General features: G+C 39.4%; 1 protein-coding gene across 2 annotated transcripts in view; it reads right to left on the reverse strand.

The window, feature by feature from the left end:
• ANXA7 (annexin A7) overlaps positions 1-18289 on the reverse strand; it is a 35956-nt gene extending 17667 nt beyond the window's left edge. The window contains exons 1-3 of one of the 2 annotated variants that reach the window (XM_033130636.1): positions 18157-18289; positions 4312-4366; positions 2376-2580 (exon numbers count right to left, since the gene is read on the reverse strand). In XM_033130636.1, the coding sequence (XP_032986527.1) occupies positions 2376-2580; positions 4312-4365 (259 nt within the window). In that variant the 5' untranslated portion in view covers position 4366; positions 18157-18289. The remainder of the gene's footprint in view (positions 1-2375; positions 2581-4311; positions 4367-18156) is intronic. The other variant, XM_033130637.1, reaches the window with a different exon arrangement.
• Positions 18290-18876: the final 587 nt, after the last annotated feature.

The raw sequence follows: 18876 nt of genomic DNA on the forward strand, positions 1-18876 counted from the left end.
GTACTTCCTAATTCCTTCACTTTCTCCCCCATCCTGCAACCGCCTCCCATTTAGCAACCATCAGTTTGTTCTCTGTATCTATGAGTCTATTTGTTTTGTTTGCTTGTTTATCCTGTTCTTTAGATTCTACATATAAGTGAGATCATATGGTATTTGTCTTTCTCAGTCTGACTTATTTCACTTAGGAAAATATCCGTTAGGTCCAGCCATGTTGTTGAAAATGGTAAGATTTCATTCTTTTTTACGGCAGAATAATACTCCATTGTATAAATGTACCACAATTTCTTTATCCAATCATCCATTGATGGGCATTCTGGTTGTTTCCATATCTTGGCTATTGTGAATAAAGCTGTGGTAAACATAGGGGTGCATATATTTTTTTCAAATTAGTGTTTTGGATTTCTTTGGATAAACACCCAGCAGTGGAATTGCTGGTTCATAACGGAATTCTCTTTTTAATTTTTTGAGGAAGCTCCATACTATTTTCCATAGTGGCTGCATCAATTTGCAGTCCTACCAACAGTGTATAAGGGTTCTCTTTTCTCCACATCCTCGCCAACACATTTATTTATTTATGATGGCCATTCTGACAGGAGTGAGGTGGTATCTAATTGTGGGTTTTTTTAAATTTGCATTTCTCTGATGATTAGTGACAATGAACATCTTTTCATATGTCTATTGACCATGTGTACGTTCTTTGGAGAAATGTCTGTTCAGGTCCTCAGCCCATTTTTTAATTGGATTGTTTTTTTGTGTTGAGTTGTATGAGTTATTTATAAATTTTGGATATTAACCCCTTATTGGATGGATCATTGGCAAATATCTTCTTATATTCAGTAGGTTGTCTTTTCGTTTTGTTGATGGTTTCCTTTGCTGTGTATAATAAAAACTTTTCAGTCTCATCTAGTCCCATTTGTCCTTGTTTTTCTTGTTTCCCTTTCCTGAGGAGCTATACCAGAAAAAAATTTACTGAGAGCTGTCAGAGCATCTACTGCCAAAGTTTTCTTCCAGGAGTTTTATGGTTTTTGGGTCTTACATTGAAGTCTTTACTCCATTGAGTTTACTCTTGTATATGGCATAAGAAGGTGGTCCAGTTTCATTTTTTTGCATGTATCTGTCCAGTTTTCCCAGCATCATTTATTAAATAGACTGTCTTTACCTCAATGTAAATTCCTGCTTCCTTTGTCATAGATTAAATGACACGGATTTATTAAATTGCATGGATTATTCCTGGGCTCTCTATTCTGTTCCACTGATCTGTGTCTGTTTTTATGCCAAAACCATGGTGTTTTGATTACTATAGCCTTGTAGTATAATTTGATATCAGGTAGCGTGATACATCCAGCTTTGTTCTTGTTTCTCAGGATGGCTGTGGCTATTTGGTTCTTTCATGGTTCCATATAAACTTTAGGATTATTTGTTCTAGTTCTGTGAAAAATGCCATTGGTATTTTGATAGGGATTGTGTTGAATCTATATATTGCTTTGGATAGTATGGATATTTTTAACTATATTAATTCTTCCTATCCTTGAGCATGGTATATGTTTCCATTTATTTGTATCTTCTTTAATTTCTCTCTTCAATGTCTTATAATTTTCTTAGTACAGGTCTTTTACTTCTTTGGTTAAATTTATTCCTAAATATTTTATTTTTTTTGATGCAATTGTGAATGGGATTGTTTTCTTAATTTTTCTTTTCTTTTTCTTTTTTTTTTTAGTTTCAGTGTACAAAACAATGTAATAGTTAGACATTTCACCCCTTACAAAGTGATAACCCCTGTCCTCCAATCTATTGTCCCTCTGACATTATATATATCTATTACAATTCCACTAACTCCTTAATTTCTCTTTCTGATATTTCATTACTAGTGTATAAAAATGCAACTGATTTCTGCATATTAATATTATATCCTGCTACTTTACTAAGTTCATTTATCTAAATTCAACTTCTTACCAACTCTTTCCCCATTACAACATAAATTTAAAAATTTTACTTCAATCATCTGCCTTAATAACACTTAGTACACAAGTGCTAAGTGTTTTTCCTAACCTTTGGACAAAGCTATCCTATCACAATCAGGCTAATTGAAATGCCTTAATCACTTCTCAAGATAACAAATAATCAAATTGTTATTATTACCATGACATTTCTCCCCATTCCTTTCACAACAGAATTTTTGAGATTGCTCCCAGTTTTCAGGCCCCTGGGAACTTTATCCCTCTATCTTACCAGCTCTGTACTTGTCTAAGGTAGAAAGTAGGCTAAGCATTACTCTGACCTCATACAACACAAGCGGAATAAAGAGGATTAAGGAGAGGAGGAAAACGTGCTGTAGCAAACCCAAATCATCACAAATTCCATGACCCATAACTCACCTCCAGGGTAGGATGGAGCTGCCCCTGGCTGTGGGGCACCAGGATAGCCTCCAGGGGCTGGATAACCTCCAGGGGCAGGGTAGCCTCCAGGTCCTGGGTAGCCACTACTTGGTCCTGGTGGGTAGGCACCTCCTCCCATTGGAGGGAAGCCACTAGGATAAGGATACTGACCCGGAGGGGGAAAAGATGACTCCTGACCTGCAGGCTGAAAAATTAGAAAGAATTTCAAATGAATGAGATCAAAGAGAAATATGACCCATCTAAAAAAAAGGAACAAATAGATAAATGTTAAGGTCTAGCTTATTCTTTTACACATTAAAAGCCCCATTAGAAGTCTTGGTATCTTATACTAGTTTATCAGTATATTACATTTGTCAGGACACTTGTTCGTCACAACTCAGTTAAATTTAATTCTACCTGTGTCAGGCAAGATGGATCTGTTTGTTTATTTGCAAGTAAGAACCATACTCTTTCCAACCTTTCAGGAAGAATAAACAAAGCTCATTATTCTTTCAATTTCCTAGCACCTAAAATATGAGAAAGATCTACTTCTCTAACCTAAAATAAGGAATTCATGGCTCTCTTGCAACACACCTGGACCTGTTGCATAAAAAAAAAAAAAAAAAAAAGGGTGACCTGAGTCACACATGGGGTGTGAAATTTTGGACATCAGTTCAAATTAGACAGTGTCTAAATGTGGCAGAGTCTGTTATGTGTTCATTAAACTTCCTCCCTGGCCACAAAGCTAGACTACATTTCCCAGAGCCCCTTGCAGTTATGTGGGACCATATGGCTGAATACTGGTGAATGAATGTGGACAGAGTAATGTGTACACCACTTCCAACCTGGCCCCTTAAAATCTCCTGCCTAATCTTCTATGCTCTCTCTTCCTCTCTTTTTTCCTTCATCTGCCAGCTGGAATCAGAGGACCCAGGGGAGGACTCCAAGGCACTAGAGGATGGCCAATACCTGGAAGGGACCTGGGAATATGAAAGACTACGTGAAACAAAGCCTTGTCCCCACCCCCGCACTGACTTCCAGGAGACTGAAGAAATGAGTTTTTATTGTGTTTAGTCATTGGGATGTTTGGGATATCTGTTTCAGCAATTAGCCTACACTGACTGAAATGGTTGCCAGAGTCTAGTTTAGAACATAAGGACCTGGGAACATATTCATAATTCTCATCTCTCCTATGATAAATTCAGAAGAACTATATATTCACTTTACATAAGGGTACAAACATTATCATTAACCTGCAGGCCCCTCTTTCCATTCTCAGTTAGAAAGAAGCCCTCCATACTTACGAGTAGAAAATGGAAATGATTCTCACCTGTGCCTCAGCTATGTATGAGTTTAGCCCTCAGAGTAGTACAGACATCAACGAGCAAGAACTTGGTGGCACATTTGTAAAATGTACTCCAAATATTAAAACTCTCAGAACTACAAATCCAGGGCCCACTAATCCATTGCAATTTGTTATCTCTGAGTCAAGCCCTTCTTAATTATTTTAAACGTTCTAACACAAAAGCCAAAAACCGGTAACTCATGGGATGGATTCAGCTTACACGTTTTATTGACTCATATAGCATTTAACATTTAAAAAAATTAATTTCCCTATTTTAAAAATATGGGCAATTTCACATAAAATCCAGGTTTCTCCCTTTACTTAAAGAAATGGAGTATCTAGCAGCATTGGGTCTGCCTCCCTGCAGGGCCACATCTGGCTAAAGCTGAATAGCTACCGGTTTTCATAGGTGAAGCAAGTGCCCTCCAGTTCCCCCATGACACCCACCTTCACTCATTCTATTAAGTACTGCGGGGCACTTCAGTTTATGACCCCTGCTCTAGCATATCTGCTTGCTGTCATGGGCTAGTCCTATATAACACCTGTTCTAAGGACACAAGCTATTTTAGTATTATAAGTTGCAATACTCACAGGATATCCAGGGAAAGGTGGGTAGCCGGTCGGGGGATAGCCTGGGTACGACATTCTGTAACAACAATAAAAAATGTTCTCTTTAATTTCTTATAAGGGTTAAGGCCTGTGAAGATATCTATTGTCTTAGGGTTTTATACAAAATACACCTTCTTTCAAAGGAGTCTGGTTCGCATTCAAATGTGGATATTAGGGATAAAAGAAAATTATAAAATGCTTCTTCATTTCACCATTTTAACAATGGAGTCAGTATACCATACTAAATATTCCAACTCCATTCTCCTTATACCATACAATTTATTTCATATATGAGTACTACAGGTACTATTATTTACGGAATATTTTCGTTAAGCCAATTAATTTTTCACTTCAACCAATTTTAAAAGTTTGCTTTATATCACTTCCATAAGTGGGAAACTTGCGATAGTTTCTTGCCACAAAGAGAAGGTAATATTAAAACGAATACATATTAAAATACTTTCTACATGCTACAGAAATCTCCTTATATGGTGATGTAACCATATTATGGCAAACAATGGCATAATGGTTAAGAGTTAACATTCTGTAGTCACACATACCTGGATTAAACCCTGGCTTTATTTTTATAAATTTCTGATAATGGAAAATTTCAAACTTATTCAAACGTAAAGATAATAGTATAAGAAGCCCCCAGACTCATCACCCAGCTGCAGTAATTACCAAGTCATGGTCAATCTTGTTTTTTCAATACTCTCACTCACTCCCACAACTCCACTGGACTATTTTGAAGCAAACCCCAAATATTCTATCATTTTAACCTATATATACTTCAGTATAGTGGGGGTGCCAAAAAAATGTATACACATGACTTGTATCATCTTTTGTTATCAGTATATATTATTACAATTTTAATACAGGTTTTTCCTTTCTTAAAAATGTGTATACATTTTTTGGCACCCCCCAAAAATACACCCCGTGTATATTAAAACATAACTTTTAAAAAAATTAACAGGGCCATTTAAAAAATATAACCAGAATCCCTATGTTTATTGCAGTGCTATTCACAATAGCCAGGACATGGCAACAACCAAAATGCCCACTGGTAGACGACTGCATTAAGAAACTGTGGTACATTTATACAATGGAGTATTACTCAGCTATAAAGAATGAAATCTTACCATTTGCAACAATACAGATGGACCTAGAGAACATTATGCTCAGTAAAATAAGTCGGAGAAAAACAAATACCATATAATCTCACTTATATGTGGAATCTAAAGAACAGAATAAATGAGCAAAGTAAACAGAAATAGTCTCAGAAATATACAGGAAAAACTGATGGTTGCTAGATGGGAGGGGAGTGGGATGAGAAAGAAGGGGAAGGGATTAGATAGCATAAATTGGTAACTACTATATTGCCAAGGGGAAATGAAAAACAGTTTGGGGAATATAATCAATAATGTTGCAAAGATTTTGTAGGATGTCAGATGGGCACATGTCTTATTAGGGAGACCAGTTCATGGACGATGTAGATGTCTCATCACTGCATTGTACACCTGCAGCTGAAGCTGAACAATATTGCATATCAACTATAATTTAATATATATAGTCACGAGATAGAGAATAGTCAACAAAATTGTAATAAATATATACGATGTCAGAGGGGCAAGAGATTGGGGGCCGGAGGTTATCACTTTGTGCGGGGTGAAATGTCTAACTATTACACTGTTTTGTACACCTGAAACTAATAATAATAATAATAATAATAATAATAAAAGGATAACTACAACATCAATGTGTTAGTGTTAAAATTTCCAATTGTCTTTTAAATATTTTTATTTTTTTGTTTTTTATTTTGTACTTGTTTATTATAGAAAATTTCAAACATATAAAAGTAGAGAGAACAGTATTAGGTTGAACTACATGACATTACTAAAACTCAACTATTCTTAACATGCAAAAACATTTCTTGTGATTCAACCTAATATAACGAATGTCCATGTAACCTTCATGTTTAGTTTCAATAATTATCAAGTCATGGTTAATCCTATTTCATTTGTATCCCAAAGACCCTTACCCTGGATTATCTTAAAGCAAATCCCCAGATATCATATTGCTTTACTTATAAGTACTTCAATATATTATCTGTAAAAAGACAAGGACTCTTTTAAACCATAGCCACTTACCAATACTGTAGCTTAAAAATTTGTTCATATATCTGTTAAGTCTCTTTTAGCCTAGTCTCCTTTTTCCTTGCAGTTTATTTATTGAAGAAACCAGGCAGTTTGTCCTGAAATCTCACATTATCTGAATTTTGATGACTGAATCTCCACAAATTCTTTAATAGTTATTTCCTACAAGTTAGTCAGATCTATAAGCTTGATGAGATTCAGGTTACTCTTGTCGGCAAGAATACTGCATAGGTGTTTTGTATACAGTATCTACATCAGGAAACACGTAATAATCGGCTGTCTCTTTTTTGTGGTTGATGATCAACCTAGATTTAATTCTATCATTCATTCTTTAGCTATTATCTGGGATATTTCTTAAGAAATTTCCCCTTATTAACTGCGTGGTTTTCCGTATAAGAAAAATATGATGTTTGATGTTTTTTCTCTTCATTTATCCGTTTCTAAAATGAGTTGGTTTCATAGCATACAAGATGACTAATAAATTTTTTGAAGTATCAATATGAATTCAAGGATTTAAACCTATTTGATATATTTCAATCCATTGGAGTTATTATTTTCTCCCATCTTTGGCCAAGGGGAGCCTCTTTATATTGCCCAGTGAGTCATTTGACATAATCTCAGACATCTTGGATAGTTTCCCTGCCATTTTTTCTGATAAGATATCCCAGAATCATCTTGTACTTTTCTTGTCTCAGACCTGGAATTAGTCTATCTCCAAGGAACCTCGATCACTCTTACTGGGAAATGATGGGTGTTTAGAAATGACATCTTGGGTAGTACTAATGGTGTTCATTGCTGCAAGTGGATTATTATTTCTAGGCCTTTTTCAGTGTGAGATGGGGCTAGTAATCATTTTTTTTTTTAAAAAAAAGAAAACATTCACTGATAGTTCCAATTCAAAATTAGGATTATAGGGACACCTGATCTGGCCAAGATGCCGGAGTTGGTAAATGCTGTGCTCTCCTCTTATGACCACATCAAAATTACAACTAAACTAGAGATTACCCATCATTGAGAATTGCCTGAAGTCTAGCTGAACGCAACGGACATACAGAAGCAGCCATCTTGAGACTGGTAGAAGGGGCGGAGACACAGAACGGGCTGGTCCCACACTGCGTGTGACCATTAAAAATCAGGAGGGAAATCTAGGCTGCAGAGGTCCCCCACCAGGAGGAGCGAGGGGTCGCAGCCCCACACCAGGCTTTCAGTACTGGGGAGAGAAGTAGCTGTGAAAACCAGCAGAGATTGTGGCTGAGAGAGATCAGAGTGGCTGCAGTCCCAGGAGCTCCTCTTCAAGAGCCTGCACAAGGACTTATTCACTTGTTGGACCCACTTGTTCTCGGGTCCAGTGCAGGGACAGCAGCTCAAAAGGCAGCAGGGACATACAGGGAGAAACTGAATTGTCTGGCTTCAGAGTAAGGCTGGAGGGGCAGCTTTCTCTGGAAGGGAAAGCTGGCAGAATCTACCGTTTCTTTGTTGAGCACTCTTCCTTCCCGGCATGCACACACAGGTGGCCACCATATGAGTCTCCATCAACCTGGCTAACACTGTTCTTTCACCCTGATTCCCTGCCCCACCCAACTTTTGGGCCCACCCAAGCCATGTCCAGTGGTTTTTACATATAAATGCCCTGCTTTGGCTCATGCTGCGGACTCTTCTAAAATCTCTCAAAGGTTCACAAAACTCAAACAAGTAGCATCTGGCTTTGGCATGTCCCAAACCTCTGGCTAAGCAGCCTTAAGTCTGGCATTAGCGACAGCCAATCTCAGTTCATGGCTTGGCCTCTTGTGGCACCTCCAAGGCCAGTGTGGGCAGCAGCCATCTGCAGATTGCTTTGTAGCTCATGCCACGTGGTCCTGGGCAGGGTACAGGCTGTGGCTGAACTTGGCCTGCAGAGGGGCCCCTCCAAGGAGGCCCTGAGGCTGGCACAGCCGGGGGGTAGCTTCAGACTCAGCCAGAGCAACACTCAGCTACCTCTGGGAACGACACACCCAAAGGGCACACCTGGCAGGCAACAGTGCCCTGCTAAAGCGAATCCTGCTTTGTAGGATCAGTCCCTGAACGACAGCTATTCCACTGAAGTCACACCCAGTCCTCACAACCAATGAGCCCAAGTATCAGTCTCTCCCATTTACATGCAAACCGCAACCAAGGCTCAACTACAATAGGAAGGCACACACAACCCACACAAAGGCAAACATAAGAATTACCTGGCTCAGGTGAGCAGGAAGACTACACCACAGAGCCCCACACCAAACCTACTACACTAGGCCATCCTACTAAGACTGGGAAACATAGCAGTCTAATACATAGGAACCTAATGTATTAGGTTTCTAATACATTACCTACCTAATACATAGAAACAAACACAGAGAGGCAGCCAAAATGGGGAGACAAAGAAACATGTCTCAAATCAAAGAACAGAACAAAACTCCAGAAAAAGAACTAAGCAAAATGGAGATAAGCAATCTACCAGACACAGAGTTCAGAACACTGGTTATAAGAATGCGCAGCGATCTCAGGAAGAACTTCAACAGAGAGCTAGGAAGCATAAAAATGGAGATGAAACCATAAAAAAGAACCAGTCAGAAATAAGGGATACAATAATGGAAAGGAAGAATACATTACAGGGAATCAACAGTAGATTAGATGAAGCAGAGGACTGAATCAGCAATTTAGAAGATAAAGTAGCAGAAAACACCCAAACAGAACAGCAAAAAGAAAAGAAACCAAAAAACTGAGGATAGTTTAAGAGGCCTCTGGGAAAACAAGAAGCATACCAACATTAGCATCATAGAGGTACCGGAAGGATAAGAGAGAGAGAGCGAGGAATTGAAAACCTATTTGAAGGAAGAATATTGGAAAACTTCCCTAACCTGGCGAAGGAAATAGATATGGGAGCCCAGGAAGTGTAGAGTCCCAAACAAGATGAACCCAAAAAGGCGCACACCAAGATATATCATAATTAAACTGCTAAAGTTTAAACACAAAAAGAGAATCTTAAAAGCAGCAAGAGAAAAGCAGTTAGTTACCTACAAGGGAGCTCCCATAAGACTGTCAGCTGATTTCTCAACAGAAACTTTGCAGGCCAGAAGGGATTGGCATGAAATATTTAAAGTGATGAAAAGCCAGGACCTACCACCAAGATTACTCTATCCAGCAAAGCTATCATTTAGAATCAAAGGACAGATAAAAGAGTTTTCCAGACGGGGGGGGGGGGGGGGGGGGAGGGGGGGGAGCTAAAGGAATTCACAAATACCAAACCAGAATTACAAGGAATCTCAGAGGGACTTCTTTAAGACAAAAAATAAAATAAAATAAAATATGAATAACAACAAGGCAATAACTACATATCTATCAACAATTACTTTTACTGTTTTGCTTTTTTTTTTAACTTTTTTTTTTTGAAGATTTTATTGGGTAAGGGGAACAGGACTTTATTGGGGAACAGTGTGTACTTCCAGGACTTTTTTCCAAGTCAAGTTGTTGTCCTTTCAATCTTAGTTGTGGAGGGTGCCATTCAGCTTTCAAGTTGTTGTCCTTTCAGTCTTAGTTGTGGAGGGTGCAGCTCAGCTCCAGGTCCAGTTGCCGTTGCTAGTTGCAGGGGGCACAGCCCACCATCCCTTGCGGGAGTCGAACCGGCAACCTTGTGGTTGAGAGGATGTGCTCCAACCAACTGAGCCATCCGGGAGCTCAGTGGCAGCTCAGCTCAAGGTGCCGTGCTCAATTTTAGTTGCAGGGGGCGCTGCCCACCATCCCTTGCAGGACTCGAGGAGTTGAATCGGCAACCTTGTGGTTGAGAGCCCACTGGCCCATGTGGGATTTGAACCGCAGCCTTCGGAGTTAGGAGTACGGAACTCCAACTACCTGAGCCACCGGGCTGGCCCCTCAACAATTACTTTTGAGTGGCCGGATGGCTCAGTTGGTTAGAGCGCAAGCTCTGAACAACAGGGTTGCTGGTTCAATTCCCACATGGGCCAGTGAGCTGCGCCCTCCACAACTAAACTGAAGACAATGAGCTGCCACTGAGCTTCCAGAGGGGCACCCAGATGACTCAATTGGTTAGAATGTGAGCTCTCAACAAGGTTGCTGGTTCAATTTCCACATGGGATGGTGGGCTACAAAAGACTGAAAACGGCAACGGGGCTTGGCGCTGAGATGTGCCCTCCATAACTAGACTGAAGGACAATGACTTGGAGCTGATGGGCCCTGGAGAAACACACTGTTCCCAAATATTCCCCAATTAAAAAAAAAAAGTTTAAAAAAAACAACAACAAAAAACAATTACTTTCAATGTAAATGGATTAAATGCTCCAATGAAAAAAACAGAGTGGCTGATGGATAAGAAAACAAGACCCTTACATATGCTGCCTACATGAGATTCACTTCAGATTGAAAGACACACACAGACTGAAAGTAAAGGGATGGGAAAAATATATTTCATGAAAAATCAATACAAAACAAAAAGCTGGGATAGCAATATTTACACCAGACAAAATAGACTTTAAAACAAAAGCTATAACAAGACATAAAGAAGGGCCCAATAATCCCACTTCTAGGTATTTATCCGAATAAACCCAAAATGCTACTTTGAGCAGACATGTGCATCCATATTGTTCATTGCAGCGTTGTTTATAATAGCCAAGATGTGGAGGCAGTCTGGGTGTCTGCTGATGAATGAATGGATAAAGAGTAGTTGATACATATATACAATGGAATATTATTCGGCCATGGAAAGGAATGGGTTCTTGCCATCTGTGGCAGCATGGATGGACCTGCAGGGTATTGTGCTGAGTGGAGTATGTCAGATGGAGAAAGACAGATGCAATGTGATTTCACTTATCGGTGGAATCTAAAGAACAAAATAAACAAACAAAACAGAAACAAACTCATAGATACAGAGAACATTTTGATGGTTGCCAGACAGGACCAGGGTTGGGGGGTGGGGGTGAAAAAGGGGGAGGGATTAAGTACAAATGGGTTGTTACACAGTAGTCATTGGGATGTAGGGTATGGCACAAGGAATATAGTGAATAATTTTGTAATAACTATGTACGGTATCAGATGGGTACTAGATTTATCAGGTTGATAGATGGGAGGAGAGTTGGGGGACAGGGTGAAAATGGTGAACGCATTAAGAAGTACAAATTGGTCATTACAAAATAGTAATGGAGATGTAAAGGAAAGCATAGGAAATATAGTCAATAACATGGTAATAACTATGTATAGTGCCAGGAGAATACTAGATTAGTCAAGCGGATCACTTCTTAGAAATGCTGTACACCTGAAATTAATATAAAATACTGAACATCAACTGTAATTGCAAGTTTTAAAAAGCAGGGGAAAAGGTGAAGGGGAACAAGAGGTTCAAATTTCCAGATACAAAACAAGTAAGTGATAGGGACGCAATGTTCATCAAAGGGAATATAGTCAATAATACTGTGATAGCGTAGTACAGCGTCAGATGGTTGCTGGGCTTACGGTGATCACTTCTTTAGGTATCTAAATGCTGAATAACTATGATGTACACCTAAAACTAATAAAATACTGCATGTTAGCTATATTTTCATTAAAATCTTTAAAAAAAATAAATAAAAATACACCAAAAAAAATTAGGATTACAGGGTTTTTTATTTAACTGATTTGATTTTGTATTTACATGTATTTTCCCATAGAATAAAATTCTTAGTTCCCAATGACATTAACATAACTACTTCCTTTATCCTACTGTATTTGAGTTTCAGAAATATAATACTGCAATAGGCTGAATAACGGCCTCCCAATAGATATTCACATCCTAATCCCTGGAATCTATGAATATTACCATATCTTGCAAACATGATGTAATTAAAGATCCTGAGCTGGGGAGATTATCCTAGGTTATCGAGGTGGGCCCTAAATGCAGTCATATGTATCCTAAAAAAAAGAGGCAGAGGGAGATTCAGTAGAAGAGGAGAAGGTAACATGGCCACGAAGGCAGATATTGGAGAACGCTGGCAGCCACCAGAAACTGGAAAAGGCAAGGGACAGATTCTCACCTAGAGCCTCCTAGGGAAATACAATCCTGTCAACACCTTGATTTCAGCCCAGTGATAGAGTGTGCATTTCTGACCTCCAGAACTGAGAGAGAATAAATTTCTGTTGTCTTGGGCCATCAAGTTTGTGATAATTTGTTATAGTAACCATAGGAAATTAATACAAATACCTACATTGTTACTGACAACATGATTACTAAAAATAATTTAAAATTCTTTTTTGCAATTTTGTTTTTTGGTTTCTTAGTCTATAAGGGCTGCTGTAACAAAATAACATAAACTGGACCACTTATAAATAAATAACAGAAATTTATTCTCACAGTTCTGGAGGCTGCGAAACGAAAATCAAGGTAACCACATGATTGAATTCTTTGGAGAGGGCCCTCTTCTTGGTTCATAGTTGGGGCCTTCTCTCTGTGTCCTCACATGGCAGAAGGGGAGGGATCCCTGTGGAGCCTCTTTTGTATGGCACTAATCCGACTCATGAGGGCTCTGCCTCATGATCTTAGCACTACCCAAAGTTCCCATCTCCTGAATCTATCATCTTTGGGGATTAGGATGTCACATATGAATTTGGGGGTAATACAAATATTCAGAACATTACACTGTGATACACCCACTATAAATGCATGGTCGGATTACTATTTCAAAGACATCTAAAATAATTCCTGTGTAGTTATGCTATCAACTTAATACCTATTTGGTCCATTTGTTTCGTTTTGCTTTTGAGTTTTAAGAATTATTTTTTAAAAATTTTTAGTGTTGTTTTACAATTATGTAAAACATTTTCTTGGTCCAAAGTCAAATCTATAAAACAAGATATATTCAGAAAGATATTACCTTCTATGTTTGTCCATTCCCTCCTCCTATATGTAACCATTATTTTTATGGTTTATCCATCTATTGTTTTTTTTAAAATATATAAGCTTAAGCTTATTTGTATATATTTGTATCCCCACTCCTTTCTTAGATAAAATGTAGCCAACATAGACACTGTTTCTTTACTTGGCTTTTTTCTCTTATTACAGAGACCATTCATAGCAGTATATAGTCTTCATTCCTTATTAACATTGTATAGTACTCCACTGTGTGGAGGTACCATAGTTTATTGAATAGCAGACATTTAAGTTATTTCCAGTCTTTTGCAGTGCTGCAGTGAATAGACTTGTGCAAATACCTCTCACCACATTTCGCCAATATTTGCTAATGCACTTCAGTAGATTTACCTTTCCAATTTTATTAGACTAATTTTAAAATTAATGTACTTTCTCTAATTGATGGCAAAAGAAAGTAAATGAGGTGGTACAGTGCAGTCAGTCTGGGATTAAAGAGGCACTCAGACATTGATTATACTGTAATAATATATGATCATCAAGATTTGATAGTGTTCTGAATGGCAAATATAACATAAGAAGTATCTTTTGGGAACTGCAGTCTGCACCAGCGAGTTTGAAAGTTATTTTCCTCAAAAAGAGCTCATTTGCATTCGGAAATGCAAACAATAACCTGGACATCTGATGATGTTAAAAAATTATTATGTTTTTAGGTGTGATAATGGTATTATGATTTTCTTAAAGCAGCCTCATCTTTTAGAGATAAACACTGAATAATTAAAGATAAAAATGATACGATGTCTGGGAATCACTTCAAAATAATATGAGGGGGTTGTGTGGGCATATACGAGGCTAGATCAGTCATGACTAGATACCGGTTTATGCTGGGCAATGAGTACGTGAGGATTCATTACACTTCTCTGTCCACTTTTGCATGTTTAAATTTTTCCATAAAGAAGTTGCTTTAAAAAAAAAAAAAAGACAGCTTAGATAAAACAAATGGAGCTACAGTGAACCGAAAAAACACAAATTTATGTATTTTGCATTTGACAAAAACACTAAACATTAATCTAAAACAAATGCAAATAAACAATAGAGAAAAAACACATTAAAAAGAATACCCTTTTTAAGTCTGATCCAATTTTTAAAACTTTTATCAGATATAATATACTGGCAAATATATCTATACAAAGTTAATAATCATTTATTTAGCATCTATTATAAAACACTGTACTAAGATTGAAGAGTAAGTGAATTATCGAAGGTTTAAACTAGGTTTTAAAAGGTACTAGACACACTGGCAGTAAAGTAGAATAAAGTCATGTACAAGGCAAAAAGGTGGGGTATAACTGTAAGATAGACTATCATCAAAACAGAAATGAGAACGGGCAGATTAAGATAGAAGCCAGTTAGGCCTTCAGTATTGGTGTGGAATTAAATAGTCACCATTCCCCACCAGATCACTTTTAATACTCCACATCTGTCAATAGTACCACTACTTAAATTACCTATTACTCCAGTATATAATAAGTAACCCAATATATTTTTCTTCTTCCTTTGAAATGCCTCGCCTATTCTTTCAGTCATTTCTATTCGCATGGCCATATCCTTAGACCAGGTTTTCATCACTTGATGCCTATTTTACTAGAATTATTTCTCCATTTACATCCTTGCTTATACTCTCACACTTCCAATTTTTCTGAGCACCATCACTAGATGAACTTTGTGAAAATGCTGCTCTTTCAGCATATTACTGTTCAGGTCAAAAAACTCCTCAATGACTACTGCTGGAGTATCAAATGAAAATTCACCGTCCTGACATTTAGGTCTCCTTAATACTGGCTCCAATTTATCTATTCACGTTATCTCCTACCAACAGTGTGAAATCTCTACCACTTGAACTACTCTCAACATGCCTCTGCTTAAGCCAGATCAGTTAAGGATAACTCAAGCCTGGGCTCACTCACCTCTCCCCACTTACCTGCTCAAATCTTCTCTCTCCCTTCTTTGAACAACACACTAGATAAAGCAGTACTTCTTAAACTTTAACATGTGAATCACTTGGGACATCTTGTTAAAACACAGGCTCTGATTCAGCAGTTCTGAGATGGGACCTGAGATTCTGCATTTCTAACTAAGCTTCCAGATGGTGCTGATGATGCTGGCCTGTGAATCATATTTTGGTCCTACTATATTTTGGCATTTCTGGATCTACTATCTAATTTGCTAATTGTTTCAATATGTATTTTGGCTCTTCTCCCCATTATGGCTATGAATGATTTGTATTTCCTTTATATCAAGACCACAAACAAATCCAATTCAACATTTATGAAAACCCATTATGTAATAAGCCCTGTCCTAGGTGCTGACAGAAAGGTGGAGGAAAAATTATCCTGTCTTTTGAGTACAGAGTATGGAGAAATGAGAGAATAAATTTAAGTTATTATAGTATCCCTTATGACATAAGCACAGAAGCTAAAAACTTGCTAAATTGAGAATGAATGGGCATATACTGAATCAAAATGATAAGTTAATAAGAAATGTAATAAGACATTAAGAAAACTGACCCAGTCGGTTCTAAAATAATCATTTGGGATCCAAAGGCCTGAATGTAAAAAGAGGAACAAGCAAAATCATTTTTTGCTTTCTTCTTCTCTAAGCCTGGTTGGTATAAGGAGTAAAGGAGGGACAGACAACAACATCTAAGAACAGTCAGTTAGATCAAGGGCAAAAGAGGTCAGGGTCAAAAGGAAGGGGGGAAAAAATCTGAAAATAACTTAGAGAAATTAATCATTTTAAAGGCAATTTAAATTTCTAAATCTCGGAATATTGTTCTAATGACAAAGTCCTATTTCTACATTCTTTAGCTACTATATTAAATCCTACCTTGAAGAGCCTAGAGGAATTACGTCAACAAGAGTTGTAAAACCAAATGAAAATAAAGACTCTGTATACAAGTATGAGAAAATTTAAAGCAATTTTAAGAAAGTGAATTTGGGTACATTTTGAAGAATGTAACTATATAAAGGACTAGAACGCAGTTCCATTTCCAGAAATGCACCTTATAGAAATACTTGCACAAATGCAACATATGTGTGTACAAGGCTATTCATTACAGCACTATCTGTAATGGAAAAAGGTTAAAAACAATCTAAAAGTCCATCAATAAGAGAAATAGATTATAGATAGCCATACATTTAAGTGTTATGCAGCTATCAAAAATTAGTTTTAGTTTTTGTTGTTTTTTAACTCATGTGTGAAATCACCTCTAAATCATAAATGGGGGGGAACAAGGTAGAAAACTGCATAGATAATTTGCAACCATATACGTAAAAAAATTATTTATTTGCTTGATTATGCACAGAATATCCCTGAAAGTATTCTCAAGGAAGTAGAAAAACAAGGGCTGCCTCCAGGGAAAAGAGCTGCAGCATAATGAGACTTACTTTTCAATATTTAGAATTGTGCATGTCTCATCTATTGAAAAGGTAAATTTAAAAAGCTTTTGTGAAAAGCTTCAAGTCCAGGGTGACAACAAATTACTCCACTTTGGCCAACGCATAACAAGACTGTACTGGTGAACCAGAGCTTTTCTTTTTAACATTCTCCGTCAGCAACTACTTTTAAAAGACTAGAAAATCATTCTTGGTTCTCCAAACCATCTCCACCCAGTGAGTCATGTACTAAAAGGGGTGAGTCTCACTATGGGAGTCTCCTAGATGGCAGGAAGCCCAAGAACACGAGGCAAGTGTTGCAAATTTATGAAATAAATAGGAAACAGGAAGGGTGAATGAGGATGGCCAACAGCAGATACTACAATTTTCCAAAACCTGCCTCTTGGTTGGCAAGGACCGTTGAAATCAGTCCCCAAAAGCCCTCGGATAAAGACATGGAGGCACGTCTTCTGAGTGGACAGGGTAGGCAGTCACCACCAGTGAGGGCTGAAAAGAGGCTTAAATCTGCAGTGGTCAAAATTAGTCTTGACCTATACTAGTCTTGAAACTCCTTCCCTGCCTAAGAGTTAACTCGTTATATTACCTAATTAGGACGGCCTTTACCAGATCAGGTCCCTATCAGCTGGCAAAATTGAGGAGTTTAAAGGCAGTTGGACGACTTCTTTCCCTGTGTCACCCTATGGTGGACATCAGCCATTTCCCGTAACAGCACACGTTTGCTGCTGTCCATGGAACAGGAGTCAATCTGCAATGCTATTTCCTAAAAGGGTTGCCAAGAATAATAAACCCGAACCAGTGTACAATTTTACGCTTGTGCATTGTCTTACGGGATCACTAAGCGCATCACAAATTTCCCAAGTTTCCCTAAATTTGCTGTGTCACCGGAAAGTCTAGTCACCAGCCAGAATTAGCTGCCGGTGCGCTCGCTGGTTTCCCTCCTCAGCCTTCCTGAGGTCGCTCCAGCAGGACCATCTTCCGGCCTCAGCCCCTCCACCTGCGGTCCACCTGCCTGTGCGCGGGGCCTCGCGGCTCCCTCTGACCTCGGGAAGGCCGAGCCGCACAGAACCCGCGCACAGCACTTCCCGTTTCCCGCCCGCCAGGCCGGCTGGCCGCCTTGCCTATCCCTCCCCAATGCGCCCCCGCCCGAAAGTCCCCACCGATCAGCCGGGGGGCCGAGACGCGCACATCTAGTCGCCCGCCCAGGGAGGCCCACAGGCCCCTCCACCGCCCCCTGGCGCGGGGACACACTCGGGGCCGCGCTAGCTCGGGGACAGCGGGGCTCAGAGCGGGCCGGGCGGGATGGCTAAGGGGGTCGAGGGGGGTGGCAAGGGTAGGGGGCGCCGTTCCTCACCTGATTCCCGAGAGCAGCGTCACAACCCAACCCGGTCGCCCGCAAGATGGAGCCGGGGGCGGGCCCGGGGAGGGCGGGGCCCGGGGGCCTCCGCGCGAGCCCGTTAAGATCGCCAGCGCAGCGGGGAACGCCCCTGGGGCAGGAGGGCGCCGCCCTGGGACCGGGGCTCGGGCTTTCCCTTGTCCCCGCCCTGCAGCTCCACCTGTGGGGTAGACGGCCCTTCAGGTGGAGCAACCAGTTGTATCACATTTTTCGATCCCACGGACCAAGCCCCAAACCCGTTTGGGCTCTCAAGCAACTCACTTGAGAAGTTGCAGCGGTTCTGAAGAATCCCGGAGCCCCTTCAGTGGGTAGCAGATGAGGGCTCAGACTGGGAGGCCAGATGCGGCTTCATCAACCTCTTAGGAGACTGACAATTAAGTTCGGGAACTCATCCTGGAAAAAGTGCTACAGACCTCATTGCTGAATATCACTACATCAACCTCGAAGCACTCCCCTTGGGAAGCTATGCACTGATGCCAGTGCCTAGTCCACCCTTCAAAGCAATTTTGGAACTCTTTTTCTGGAATGTCCATCATAGCTGTCACCGTATTACCCTTGATGTCCTGAATGTCATCAAAATGTCTTCCTTTTGATATTTCCTTTATCTTCCAGTAAAGAAGTCATTGGGGGCCAGATCAGGTGAGTAGGGAGGGTGTTCCAATACAGTTATTTGTTTAC

Source organism: Rhinolophus ferrumequinum, chromosome 16 (genome assembly GCF_004115265.2).
Source record: "Rhinolophus ferrumequinum isolate MPI-CBG mRhiFer1 chromosome 16, mRhiFer1_v1.p, whole genome shotgun sequence".
Lineage (NCBI taxonomy): Eukaryota > Metazoa > Chordata > Mammalia > Chiroptera > Rhinolophidae > Rhinolophus > Rhinolophus ferrumequinum.